A 14,078-nucleotide genomic window follows, 5' to 3' on the forward strand; every position below is an offset into this window, starting at 1 on the left:
AAACACAGCTGAGTCCAGATCAAATGCACGCTGAAGGCCCTTTGAGCAGCTTTTCTCTCACTGATCGTGCTGTTATGTTAAATGTTTCTTTTCCATGTATTGTGTTTTGATATGTGTCTGTTGATGGAGCTGCTGTGATGCAAGTCCCATTTCAGACTTGATCTGATCATTCAAGTGTTATCGTATTAAAAAGTTGTATGATAGGAGACCTTTAAATAGTATCCCCACCTCCCAGGACCGTGGAGAGAGCAGCGAAGGCGTTGAGCAGCTGTCCGCAGCGCTGCGTGGACGGGCAGAAGGTCCGGATGCAGAGCTGCACCGAGAGCAGAGAACAGCTGATCATCAGAAGAGCCACGTACAGGATCTCCAGAGTGACAGAAAACCACATCATCGCTGGGGAGGCAAGGCAAAGTGCTTTAGGCAAATGAAAGACATTAAGAGTGTTCATTTGAAACATTCAAAAGAAAAGATAATGAAACGTGAATAAAAGTTACAGAGCAGTGTGAGATGTGAATAGTTTAATTAAAAGCAGCGGCAAAAAGAAAGTCTTCAGCCTGGATTTAAAAGTAGTCAGAGTTGCAGCGGACCTTCAGGTTCGTTCCAGATATTTGGCCCCTAACCAAATTCTCACATTCCTCGACCCCTACTCTTCCCGTGAGATGAAAGTTCTTTGACAGTTTTCTAATCTTTTAATATTCCCTTCATCCTTCTCTTTCATCCATTTTGAAACACATGTTCCTGTTTTACTGTCACCCAAACCCATCTTTGATTTTAAAACCACCCAGAATTAGGATATTTTGTAAAACTTCCTCGTGAATCTTTGGCCTTCAACCCACAGGCAGGAGGACGACACTGATGAAGGGTTTGGATAACAATCAGACAACTAAGAAACACAAGAGAACGTGATGAAGATATTTACCTACTTCAGATCCTGGAGTCAAAGTATAAAACCCTCGACATTTCTCCTCTAAGAATCAAAGGACAGATAAAAAACACACAAAAATAAACCATTAAATTGATATTTTAAAACAAATCGTTTTTTTAAGTAGTGAGATGTTAAAGTGACCCCCACAGCAGTGAAATATTGTAGTACAATGCGGACATTTTTACTTTACTGAGTAGGCTATTTTTTTTTAAAATATATTTTTTATTGCACACTTTAACTTCTCATGTTTATATAGGACTCTCTTGAAAAATATATTTGTAATCTCAATGAGACCTATCCTGGTTAAATAAAGGTCAAATAAATAAATATGTTTTTATTCTATATAATTTGATCTTTTATTGGACTTATTCACTTATACCTCATTCACACCAACGCAACTCCGGTTCAAGCTCCGTGCTAGAGCTTTTCAGGTTCAGAACCGGTTCTTCGGTTTAGCTCCGGCTCTTTTCACACTGCCCAGAGTCCGACTGGTGCTGCGTCATTGCGTCATCGTTTGCGTGCCTGCTTCATAAAGTCAAACTGCGCGGAAACCAAAACTGGATAAAACGCCGGCTTTTTGTTATTGTTCAGGAGTTGATCCCGCCCCTGCCCCCGCCCCTGCCCCCGCCTCGACGTAAGCGTGACGTATGTGGTGCTTTTGCTCTGGCCGGACAATTTTTTGGTGTTCTCGAAACGAACCGGATTCCGGAGCTAAGAGGCTGCTCCGCTGCGGTGTGAACAGGAAAACCCGGTGCTTTTCAAGCTCCAGCTCCGAACCGGCCCTGAAACACCGTTGGTGTGAATGAGGTATTAAAGGTAGGGTATGTCATTTTGGAGAAACCAGCTCGAGTGCGCTTGAATTTGAAAATAACAAAACAAAACAGGAAGTGGGAGACAATAAAAAAATTAACTAAACATGAAAAATGACTTTCTGTAGACTCAACACTTTTGACGGGACACAACAGTGGCCCTAATCCTCTTCCGTACAATTCTTATCGTTATACATTTACATACCTATCGACATTTACAAGTACCAACAGCATCAAATAGGATAATGAAAGTATTCTGATATTTCACAAACTCTCCATTGTCTTCCCATTATAAAAGAATCCTCCAGCCTGTGCCTAAAGTGCATATTATACATTGAAATGAACACTGCAATCTAATTACTGTGAGAATAACCAGAAGGAGGTAAAGAGTGTTCACGTCCTGCTGTAAGCTGCTGGGAGATTATCAGATTTGTGGAAACGGCACTACGGGAACAATCTGAGTAGCAAACACAAACAAGACTCTGTGGGTGTGTCTTGTTTTTCATTTCACTTATTATTTCAACACGAGAGCATTTAGCTTTCTCCCCGTAAGAGTTTCTTCTCACCACTGCAGGCAATGCTATAAGATAGGAACATCATAGAAATAGGAACAAGCGGTTTCTGCAGACGGTTAAGCTTCTTTGTGGCCAAAAGTGTTTACATGACGGCTGCCATCATCAGTTTAAGGTTAAAAACTACGGTGGCCCTGAGAGTTCAAACGAAGGAGAACACATGTAAACAAAAACAAGAAAAGGTAAAAAACACTTCGCTTTCAAATTGAAAAACAACAAACATGGTAACATTTTGTTGGTTGTTTTAGTGCATGTGTTTTCAAATTGGTCAGATTGAGGGAACAGTTAAATTAAACCGATAGCAGATTATAGGATTTATTCGGATTAAACCTACTGTTGGGGGTTTTATTTGAGTTTCTTTACATGAATGATTTTTGTCTTTTAGTTGTGTTTTTTCTCCTGCTAGTGAGTTCACTTTCTTTTGCCAATGTGTTTGCATGACAGCTGTTTGAGGCTAAAAACGACGGTGGCCCTGAGAGTTCAAACAAAGGAGAACAGATGCAAACAACAACAAGAAAAGGTAGAAAAACGTATTACATATTCACAGCGTTTAAAAAAGTAAGAAAAACTAAACCAATGTGACACAATTTAGTTTGTTTTGTCTTAAAACGCGGTTGCTTTTACTTATTAGGAATTATGACGTCATCCCGATAAACCCGATAAAAGTATTAATAGCCCCGATAATATACAATATATTTTTTGGATTAAAAAAAAGAAAAAAATACTGCGGTGTGGGTGGATTGGGGTGAGGGGCGCTTGTTTTTCACTCGGCTCCTCCCGTTTTGCCAGTACTGTGGTATTAGTGGTTTAGGAAGAGGGGAGTTTTTCACAAATCCAGCGCTCCCTAACTCATGCCTGGCTGTGACGTAAATGGTGTGCGGCCGTGAAGCCAGGACAGTAAACAAACATGTTGTCGGTAGTATGGGACTATTTCAAAGTTTCAGAGTTAGATAGTTCGCTTGCTATTTGTATTAACAAATGCAATGCAGAAGTTCCACGAGGAGGGAAAAAGGCAACAGGTATATTTAATATATATATTATTATCGGTTATCGGTATCGGTCTTGAGAAACAGGAAGTTATCGGTATAGGTTTCAAAAAACCAATATCGTGCATCCCTATGTGCATGTGTTTTCAAATTGGTCCGATTGAGGGAACAGTTGAATTAAACTGATAGGAGATTATAGGATTTATTCTGTATAAACCTGCAGGGAGTGGGTTTACAATAAAACTGAGAATCTGCACAAAATGAGTATTGTAGTTTTTATTTTGGTGTTTCTTTTTTTTACATAAATGATTTATTTTCAGCCACACTGACGTTGAGTGTTTTTCTTCCTCCACTGCTAGGAAAGCCATTTTGGAGAAATAGGAACAACCGGTTCTGCAGACGGTTAAGCTTCTTTGAGGCTTGTTTACCAAAGTGTTTACATGCCAGCTGCAATAATCAGAGGACCGCATATGCCTCTCAATTACGCCGGACCCTAAGCTCACACACTGGGACTTAACAACACAGATGCAAACAGAAAATGTGTGAGAAAAATAACCCATTTCAAGTTTTTGAAAACTCAATTTGCAGCTTTTTTTGCTATTTATTTGTTCTCTCCCATTTATCTCTAAATGCTGTGCATGAGCGGTCTTATAGATTTGCCTTCATTTGCCTATGTTGTTTTTTAAGTTACAGCACAGAGCTCTCAGGGGAACCGTTCTACATAACTCATTGATATTCATTTAAATGCTTAGAGGGGCCTACTTTTCTTGTGTGTGCATTAGTTATTACTCTGAAACTCAATTCCAAATGTCAGTATTCCAGATTTGTTTTATTTAATCGTAATCAATACTAGGAAAGTGCAAATATTCGCCTATGTGTGTCCCTCAATTGTCAGCTCTCTTATGGCCCGTCCACACGGCGGCGTGCTTTGAAGCTTCAACGCTTCTGCCCATTCACTTTGAATGGGGTGACGTCAGGCTTTGCCGAACTGCATTGTGATTCCGTCGCTTCTCTTTGCTGACGTTGAGCAATGTTCTACTTTTGAAGCTTCGACGGAAGCGTCAGCCAATCAAATCATATGCCAGTACAAGCTCTAGCCAATCAAACCGCGTGCTTGTGTGTCCGGGGCGGGAGATTCATGTGATTGGTTGTTGATCGAGCTTCAGACACGCCTGTCGACAAGCTTCAACGCACGCCGCCGTGTGGACGTACCGTTAAAGCTTTAAATTGGCGAAAGACAAAAAAAAAACATTTAACAACATATGTCACATTACTTATCAAATAACACCTTCATGTATACATAAAGAAGGACATCTGTACCTCTTGGCGCAGAAAGGATGATGTGTGTTTGCTTTATTTCGAACCATTACCAAACTATGAACCATAATAAGGATCTATCTCTATGTATATATTGACCTCCTAGTAGGTCAGTTAAAAACTTTGGGCTGCAATGCGGTTTCATTCAAACTCAATCCTTGCAATCAGTTGCAAATCAGCCTCAAATGAGACGGTTAAAACCCTGCCGATGTTTGTGAATCCTATTAACCTTTCTCTCTCTCAGGGCTTCTAATCCATAATTGAGTCATGCTGTTGAAGTCTAAATCTCTGTGAGCAGCACACACACACAAACACACACACACACACACTGATGATAATCCTCTTTGGGCACACACACACACGCACACACACACACAAATACAAGTTAACACACCCGTGGCCTCATTTCACATCATCACCTTGGATTGCTGCGTCCTATTTCATTGTGTATCGCACCTAGTGCCACAGTTGCTCTCACTTCCTGTTTCTGTATCCTTATCTCTCCTTCAGAATATCATTGACTTCACAAAACCTGATCACCATTTATGACCACGCTTTGGAACATCTCTGCGAATAATGCTGATTGTTGACTGTAAATCTTACTATATGTATACATTCGTTTTTTCCACTTCTGTAAAAGAACTTTTGACCTTTCTTTGTGATCCTTTTATTCTCCCCTGACTTGACAAGGAGAGGATTTTTTAGTCTTGTTTTCACCTTTTAAGACACATTACTTATTTTTAAACACAACACTAATGATTATAAACTAGTTCATATCATTTTAAATGTTTGTTTCACTCGTAGTTAATATCTTTTTATGTTGCGTGATTTTATTTTGCTTTGTTTTATTTTTTTTCAGTTGGTTGAAATTGGGGAGCTATTTGTCTGAGTGTAAGCAAAACCAATCAGTAACTATTTAAAAGAGTAATTTTAGGTAAGAACGTATTCTTATCATTATCTACCCAAGATCTCAGTTATATAAACGTTGAGAAATAACAACACGAACAACAAAAAAGTTTCTGATACGGACCATAAGTAAGTAGGTAGAGGAGGTAAATATGAAGGAATGGTTTTCATTAGGGACGCTCTGATCGCCGATCCGATCGAGTGGGCGGGGCCTATGGGGATCTTCCATTTAAAGTGATGTGTAAAACTCACTTAATGGGGCTCGTTCACTGGCGCTTCCACAAACAACAACCAACATAATTATTACATTCAGATGAAGCACATTATTCAAGTTTACATTAACTTTGGAGAATAACACGGGAGAGATGAGCGGAAGTGCTCTCTCTCTCCTGACAGCCTGTCAGTATCTCATGCAGCTCACTGATCCAGTAATGAGCGACCCGACAGTGAAGAATAAATATATGTATAACTAGTTTAGTTCCAGAGGTAGATAAACTAGCTAACTGTGTTAGGTCTAACTCTTAGTGAGTGTTTCGCTCCGCTCACCGGTCCGTCACAGCGGGCGGAGCTGCAGGATTTCTGCTTCACACACGTTGCTTACCGCTATTTTATTTTATTTAAAATACTGCCAGACCGGTGAAGCCATTTTGGCGAGCTTGTTTTGCCGCCGTCATATTTTACGTCATGCGATCGGATCTCGCGATCGGCATTTTCAGAGAGCTCCGATCGATCTGCAGAGAGTGAGTATCGGCCGAAATCGATCAGTGGCCGATCGATCGGAGCATCCCTAAATTTCATTGTGCACTAAGATAAAGTAAGAGTTACAAAAATACAATAAACACAGCAGCACAATAATAATACAACTGTACACTAACAGTGCAGTAACAAGAGCAATTCAATAATACAGGAAACATAGACGGTCACATAATTAAAGTAAATATTAACAGTATTTAATAGTGCAAAAGACATAGTGGCAGATACGTAATTGCACGTTATTATAGGACATTATTACTAATAAATAATAATGATATTGCACATGTTATATAGCAGCGAGTGTTTTGTAATGTAAGTATATTTATATCGCACATAGTGTTGGTGTGGAAGTTCTCAGTTCCCTTTACTGAAGGGTGAAGAGTGGGAGGAAAGACCTTCTGTGGAGCTCCGTGGCGGACTACCTTGTCAGTGCCTTCATCATTTTAGGTGTTGATGGTGGAATCTCTTACCCCAGGCGTCTTTGTAGATGTTCTCCTCGCAGATGAGGAAGAGTCCGGTGTGGAAGGTGGGGAAGACGAAGCGGTCGTCTCCGGTCTCCCAGGAGAAATGGATGTTTGTGGCGTTGGCGACTCCGGGCACGGGGATGCAGTTTTGGTGTTTGACCGGAGAACACAGCGGTTTGGGAACCTTCTGCTTCCCCTCGCACCAGAAGGAGGACAAGAGGGCGAAGCCGGCCATGAAGAGGGAGGCCGTGGTCTGGAGGAAGGAGAGAGGGGGGCTTCGCATCTGCTTCACAAACGCCTTCATCTGGGGGTTAGATGGAGCCTTGGGGAACAGGTGGAGAGACAATCAGGTTTATTGTCAAGTAGGTTTACACATGAGGCAATTCAAAGTGCTTCATAAAAATGAAAAACATTAAAGGTCACATATTATACTAAATCCACCTTTTCATGTCTCTTCTAGATCAACATGTGTCCCCTCTTCTTCATGTCTCTTCTACATCAAAATGTGTCCCCTCTTCTTCATGTCTCTTCTACATCAACATGTGTCCCCTCTTCTTCATGTCTCTTCTACATCAACATGTGTCCCCTCTTCTTCATGTCTCTTCTACATCAACATGTGTCCCCTCTTCTTCATGTCTCTTCTACATCAACATGTGTCCCCTCTTCTCCATGTCTCTTCTACATCAACATGTGTCCCCTCTTCTTCATGTCTCCTCTACATCAACATGTGTCCCCTCTTCTTCATGTCTCTTCTACATCAACATGTGTCCCCTCTTCTTCATGTCTCTCCTACATCAACATGTGTCCCCTCTTCTTCATGTCTCTCCTACATCAACATGTGTCCCCTCTTCTTCATGTCTCTTCTACATCAACATGTGTCCCCACTTCTTCATGTCTCTTCTATATCAACATGTGTCCCCTCTTCTTCATGTCTCTTCCACATCAAAATGTGTCCCCTCTTCTTCATGTCTCTTCTACATCAACATGTGTCCCCTCTTCTTCATGTCTCTTCTACATCAACATGTGTCCCCTCTTCTCCATGTCTCTTCTACATCAACATGTGTCCCCTCTTCTTCATGTCTCCTCTACATCAACATGTGTCCCCTCTTCTCCATGTCTCTTCTACATCAACATGTGTCCCCTCTTCTCCATGTCTCTTCTACATCAACATGTGTCCCCTCTTCTTCATGTCTCCTCTACATCAACATGTGTCCCCTCTTCTCCATGTCTCTTCTACATCAACATGTGTCCCCTCTTCTTCATGTCTCCTCTACATCAACATGTGTCCCCTCTTCTTCATGTCTCTTCTACATCAACATGTGTCCCCTCTTCTTCATGTCTCTTCTACATCAACATGTGTCCCCTCTTCTTCATGTCTCCTCTACATCAACATGTGTCCCCTCTTCTCCATGTCTCTTCTACATCAACATGTGTCCCCTCTTCTTCATGTCTCCTCTACATCAACATGTGTCCCCTCTTCTCCATGTCTCTTCTACATCAACATGTGTCCCCTCTTCTCCATGTCTCTTCTACATCAACATGTGTCCCCTCTTCTTCATGTCTTTTCTACATCAACATGTGTCCCCTCTTCTTCATGTCTTTTCTACATCAACATGTGTCCCCTCTTCTTCATGTCTCTTCTACATCAACATGTGTCCCCTCTTCTTCATGTCTCTTCTACATCAACATGTGTCCCCTCTTCTCCATGTCTCTTCTACATCAACATGTGTCCCCTCTGTGGAAAGAGACTCTGAAAGTTTCAGGAACAAAGATTCTCTCTCTTTTTGATCCATTTCTATAAAAACCTGTCTGAAAATGAGCTGATCAGATTTTGGCAACTTTATGATGTCATAATGATGTTTTGTCTTGTGTAACCATTAGCCGATCAGCAACCAAGGTAACCCCCCCCCCCCCCCCCCCCCCACCCTTATCACCTGAATCTCCTCCTAGAGCACCATTGAGTTCTTTGTAACCAAATCTCTCTCAGAGGGGCGTGGGGAGGGACTCCTTATTTTTATCTGGGGGGGGGAGCCAAAGATCGCAGGGCCTGGCCTCAGATGATTTAAGGCCAAATATCATATTTCGACTTTTAAAAAAAATTGTTTTACATATAATTGTAAAGCAATAAAATAAAATATAAAAAACAATTGATTAATTAATTTGAATAACAATTCAAGTTAGTAGCTATTAAAGGCATAAAAAGACAGAAATGTATAATTCTTTCTTTAATAGAAATGTTTCTTCTGCCCGTGTCCAAACCGGGCTTTTCTGGATAAGCACATTTTTAAAACAGTCATTGTCCATGCCGGTTTCAGTTGGATTATTTGTCACAGTTGCTCCGATCAGATCGGTCTCCTCCATTTTGTAGATTATTTACGACTTTTGAATCCACATAAACACATCGGCAAAATCCGGCTTACTTTGAGCATGTGCTTTAAACAGTTTAATCCCTTTGTGAATTGTTTCCACTTGCGCCGTCCTTTAATTTCTTCATACAGCGGGAATCCAAATGAATGAATCCTGAGTCCAATAACCATCAAAGTCACTCCAATAGTGCTCCTTAATTACGCTTTCATCCTCCTTTAACAAAATACTTCACAGTCATCCAGTTTGTGACAGTTTTTGTAGCATTTTTGAGACTTTTAAACTTTAATTACTGCTGTTGCGCAACTTCCAACAGGAGTAATTTGGGGGGGCTCTTGGGAAAAAAGGTTGGGAACCAGTGATCTAAAGTAACAGACAGAGAATCAGCACTTTGGAAACAGGGCTGAAACAGAGGGGATTATGGGTAATGCTGCAATGATCTGTTTGGTGTTTCAGCCAATCAGAGACAGGCTCTGTGTATATCTGAGACCTGTAATATATTGATGAAAAACAGTATAATAGGAGACCTTTAAGAGCATAAAATAGCATTAGAAACATTATATTTGACAATACCCCTAACCACATTCTCACATTCCTCGACCCCTAGTGTTCCCGTGAAATTATAGTTATTTTGACACTTTTCTAACCTTTTTATATTCCTTTCATTCTTCATAGGAGCATTTGGCTTTGGTGTAAATTTTGCATACACTAATGCTGTAAAAATGTATTAAGGAGCAAAAATAGTGCTTTTATAAAAAAAACTATTGAATGAAAAAATAAGATAAATATTTACACAAAATATAAACCAACAAAGAATTAAGTAAAAATAGGACAAAATAGTAGAATTTAATGTAGAGAGCTGTGTAGATTTTAAAAGAGCTAAGAGAAATGTTCAGATGTGTGCATATTTTAGGGTCAAATATCCAAAACATGGAAAACTAAAAGTCAGCTCGATATTAAAGTGCTCCTATCATGCTATTTTAAGGCATATATTATGGGTCTCAGATATACAAATATATAAAAACATGTTTATGATGTGTTTTTCTCAAAATACAAACAGATCATGCATTTTAGAAATCCCTCATATCCCTCTGTTCCAGCCCTGTTAGAGAAACGCGGATTTTGGGTCCTTAGCTTTAAAAAAAAAAAAAGAGGAGGCGGAGCTAATGCCTGATCAAAATTCTACCGGAGATAAAGTTAAATTCTGCAGTGATAAAACGCCATCCTGTTCTAAACCAAATCAAGGATTATTTCTGCAACAGTATGGAGCTCAAATGCTTTTTCTGTTGCGGGTTTATCACAAGGTGAGTTCCTTTTTTTATTTCCTGCTCTGGTTAGCTCTGAGTGTTAGCGATGCTTGCTAATGTAAACAAATACCATATTACGTCCAAAACAAGTCAGGCATTGCTTCTGATAGCAACTTTCTGTGGGTCAACCATCCGAAATTACGTAATATCAGCAGCAAATCTGTATCCGTTTGTTGTACCCCCGTTTTTTAGAAGATGTGGAAGAAAAGAGAAAGGGTTTTATTTTCTGACGCTGTGTGAGTTCCCCGACACACCGGGGGGGGGGGGACACATATTTATGTATAAAAGACATCAAAAAGTGCATTTTGCATGATAGGTCCCCTTTAAATTAGATTTGATATATCTTTTGATCCCAAATTGTGATTTATTTTGTCACAGCAGCATATTACCGTTATATATATACAATTATCTACTACACAAATGATCTATGTTTAGGGTGTTCTTTTTGTAACGTATTTGATAATGTTTTCTTTTTGTAACAGTTGTTTTGATCTTTAGAGATTATGTCAAAGGTTTTTCACGTAAAAAATGTTTTTCTTTACCAAATCTTAATCTCAAAAGTAACTGTCAAAATATATTTAGTGGACAAAAAATTACAATGGGCTCACAAAATGTAGTGAGGTAGAAGTAAAGAGTAGCATACAATGGAAATACCCAAAGTAAATATATTTAGTTACAATACCCGACTGCATGTCACTAAAAATATCACCAGCACGTATTTAGTAACCAAGGAGAAGCAGCACTGCACAATTTTCTGAGAAGAATAGTGTTTGAAAGAGAGGGTGCCAGAGTTTTACTTGATTAATTTCATTTAAAGAATAAAAACAGTGTGACAGAAAAACAGCACAATACTGGTGATTGTTGCAAGGCTGAATGAAAAAAGCCTTGGTTTAAAAAGAGGTTTAATAGTTTTTCATCTCTAAGAGACAGAGGCTCATAGCTGTACCTTGACATCAGCAGCAGTGGAGTTTCATATTATACGTTATATTATAGATCAAACTAGGCAGCAGTAAAGTAATTAAAATAAGCTCCAATTTTACAACATTAAAGTGATGAACACATTAATGCAGCGCTGATTAAAATCCAATACATTTTATATATTTGGTATCTGAAATCAGCCATACTACAAAAAAAACGTTATTTATATTTTGATTATATTACTTTTGTACTTTTACTTGAGTACGATTTTTAAAGCTAATCCACATTTCTTTAACTTTGAGCTCAATATTCATCTAAAGCTGTCAATTGATTAGCCATCTTTGAGGTATTTCAACCGTTTCCACATAATTTTTTGGGCACTTGAAAGTATAATTCCACGTTGTCAAGAAGGGCATTTACCTGCAATACACATTTTAAATCACTCACCTCCTTCGGCTTCTTATTCTTCGAACTGTGTCCTCAGTTCTCTCATCGAGTGAGGCGATGAAGGTGAAGACAGAAACATCCGGCCTCTTCATCAGATATCAGAGTGATGGAGGATTTTGGCCGTCCTGCTGACAAACACGACACACACACACACACACACACACACACACACACACACACACACACACACACACACACACACACACACACACACACACACACACACACACACACACACACACACACACACACACACACACACACACACACACACACACACACACACACACACACACACACACACACACACACACACACACACACACACACACACACACACACACACACACACAGTCCTCTTCTTTAATCCATCTGTATAAATCCAGAGCAGACAACTCTGTTCCATCTGTTTTCATTATGACTCTTGGACTTATTTTTGATCCATTTCATCCATCTCTCACCCCCATCCCTCTTTCACTCAATGTTTTGATGTGAAAAATCTAAATGACTTTGAAATGGGGTATAAATATGTCAGATACAGACACTATTAGTTGGGGAAAATAGCTTTGCAGTACCATATGTTAACACTAATGTTTAGGGACAATTTGCAGTGAAGGGATTTCCATTCACTGCAAATGTTTTAAGCTGTTAACAAGAAAACCTAATCCTTCTGGATACTTAACGGGATACTGTTAAATACTAATTATATAAGCAAATACAAATACTATTTTGTTAGCATACTTTACTGGAGTGTTTTCATTTCATTCTACTTCTAGATTTGGACGAAAATATCGTAATATAAATCTTGTAAAATGTCTTAGTTACATTTTGATTTACATTTCTATTTCAGGACTTAGTTTATACTTTTAACTATTTCAATCGTTATACTAACTTTTTAAACAGTTTTATGCATGAATTTGAGCTAGCTAGCTAGCCATTACTTTTAGCTAATGATTTTTTAATGAACTTTAAGCTAACGTTAGCTATTTTAATTGCACTACGGTTAGCTAGTGTTTTAATTATGTTTCAATTGATTTTAGCTTTCTTTAATTAAAAATGTATCTATGACTTAAGGCTTACTATTGTTTAATTTACAGTAATTGTTGTTTGATCAGTATGTCCATACTTACATCTCTAACTATTTTTATTTTTGCTGTTAGCTAACATTAGCTTTTTAAATAATGTATCCATTACTTTTGACTAGTTATTTATTTTGGTTATCCATTACTTGTAGCTACTTTTTTTTTGACCATTTAACATAATTATCACTTTTAGCAAATTAACGAGCTAGTTTTAGCTAATGAATGACATCAGCTATTTCAACTGTTTATGCACTACGCTGTTCGCAACTTTTTTACATGTCAATTACTTTTAGCTTTCTATATCAACTGTATTTTCATGAATAATGGCTTACTGTGTGTGTATTACTTTAAGATAATTCAGCAGTTTATTCATTAATTTCAGCTATATTTTTTTTATTACTTTTAGCTAACGTTGTTGGCTAACAATCTATCCATCAATAGCTAGTAGGCTATTTGTATTCTTGATCCATTACTTGTAACGATCTATTTTGACCATTTGGCCAATCAATTAACTTAAGTTAGTTACCTTAGTTGCTTACATTTAAATAGTAAATCAAATAAAAAACCCAAAAACGTTTTTAATAAGAACAAATAAAGCTTCTTTCCACTTACCATGTAGCATCGTTGCAGAAGTACCTGTCCTACTGTACGAAAACAATATTGGTCCATAATGTATCTAAAGGATCTACATTTGTACCATAACAAAACGTAGGTAAATGCACACATTAACATAATACAATTGCCACTACAAAAGTTGGAAAATTGCATCTGCATTTCAACACCTATTTGAACTTTTAACCGTAGGGAATTTGGAATAAAATTGTCTATTTTTACCCTGAAGCTGCCCTAGTTTCTTTAGGCTTTCCCTCACTTTTTCCAGACACAAGATTGACTGACGCACAGAATTGCCCAGGTAGAAGTTTCTAGACTCAGAAAATGAGCATTCATAACTTCACGTCTTCTAAAGACAGAACTGAAGAGTCAGGATGGGGTTATCCACTCCCCTGAAACCGAAACACAGACAGAAGAAACAAGGGAAGGAAACATAAATAGAGACGGAGATAGCTACTTACCTGCCATAGAGAAAACAATCGAGAATAGGAATGCAAAAGAAAACATGAGGCAGAGTTTGGTGAAAATGGGAAAGAAATCGGGGCAGAAATGTCTTAAGAAACTGAAACAGGTGTTTTTTTTATGTGCAACAAAAGTGACAAAAATAGGTTTCTGA

General features: G+C 38.7%; 1 protein-coding gene across 3 annotated transcripts; it reads right to left on the reverse strand.

Moving 5' to 3' along the window:
* Window positions 1–209: 209 nt before the first annotated feature.
* Window positions 210–13,870, reverse strand: LOC307027754 (germ cell-specific gene 1-like protein). Of its 3 annotated transcripts, none has more exons than XM_079696062.1 (5): window positions 13,463–13,870; window positions 11,769–11,893; window positions 6,739–7,054; window positions 920–967; window positions 210–393 (listed from the first exon to the last, which is right to left on the reverse strand). In XM_079696062.1, the coding sequence occupies exons 3-5, from the start codon at window positions 7,034–7,036 to the stop codon at window positions 212–214; spliced, it is 528 nt and encodes a 175-aa protein (XP_079552188.1). In that variant the 5' UTR covers window positions 7,037–7,054; window positions 11,769–11,893; window positions 13,463–13,870; the 3' UTR covers window positions 210–211. The 3 variants fall into 3 exon arrangements, with proteins under 3 accessions (XP_079552188.1, XP_079552189.1, XP_079552190.1); XM_079696064.1 differs by having other exon boundaries at window positions 305–393; window positions 924–967; XM_079696063.1 differs by lacking the exon at window positions 920–967.
* Between the last annotated feature and the right edge of the window lie 208 nt (window positions 13,871–14,078).

The sequence above is a fragment of the Notothenia rossii genome, assembly GCF_949606895.1.
Source record: "Notothenia rossii genome assembly, contig: scaffold_121, whole genome shotgun sequence".
NCBI classification, from domain to species: Eukaryota; Metazoa; Chordata; class Actinopteri; order Perciformes; family Nototheniidae; genus Notothenia; species Notothenia rossii.

Coding starts and splice junctions, on each gene's coding strand:
- LOC307027754 (XM_079696062.1), bottom strand. CDS start 7,036: ATGAAGGCGTTTGTGAAGCAGATGCGAAGCCCCCCTCTCTCCTTCCTC. Junction 968..6,738: donor CATCTACAAAGACGCCTGGG/GTAAGAGATTCC, acceptor TTTGATTCTTAG/AGGAGAAATGTCGAGGGTTT. Junction 394..919: donor GACTCCAGGATCTGAAGTAG/GTAAATATCTTC, acceptor TTGCCTCCCCAG/CGATGATGTGGTTTTCTGTC.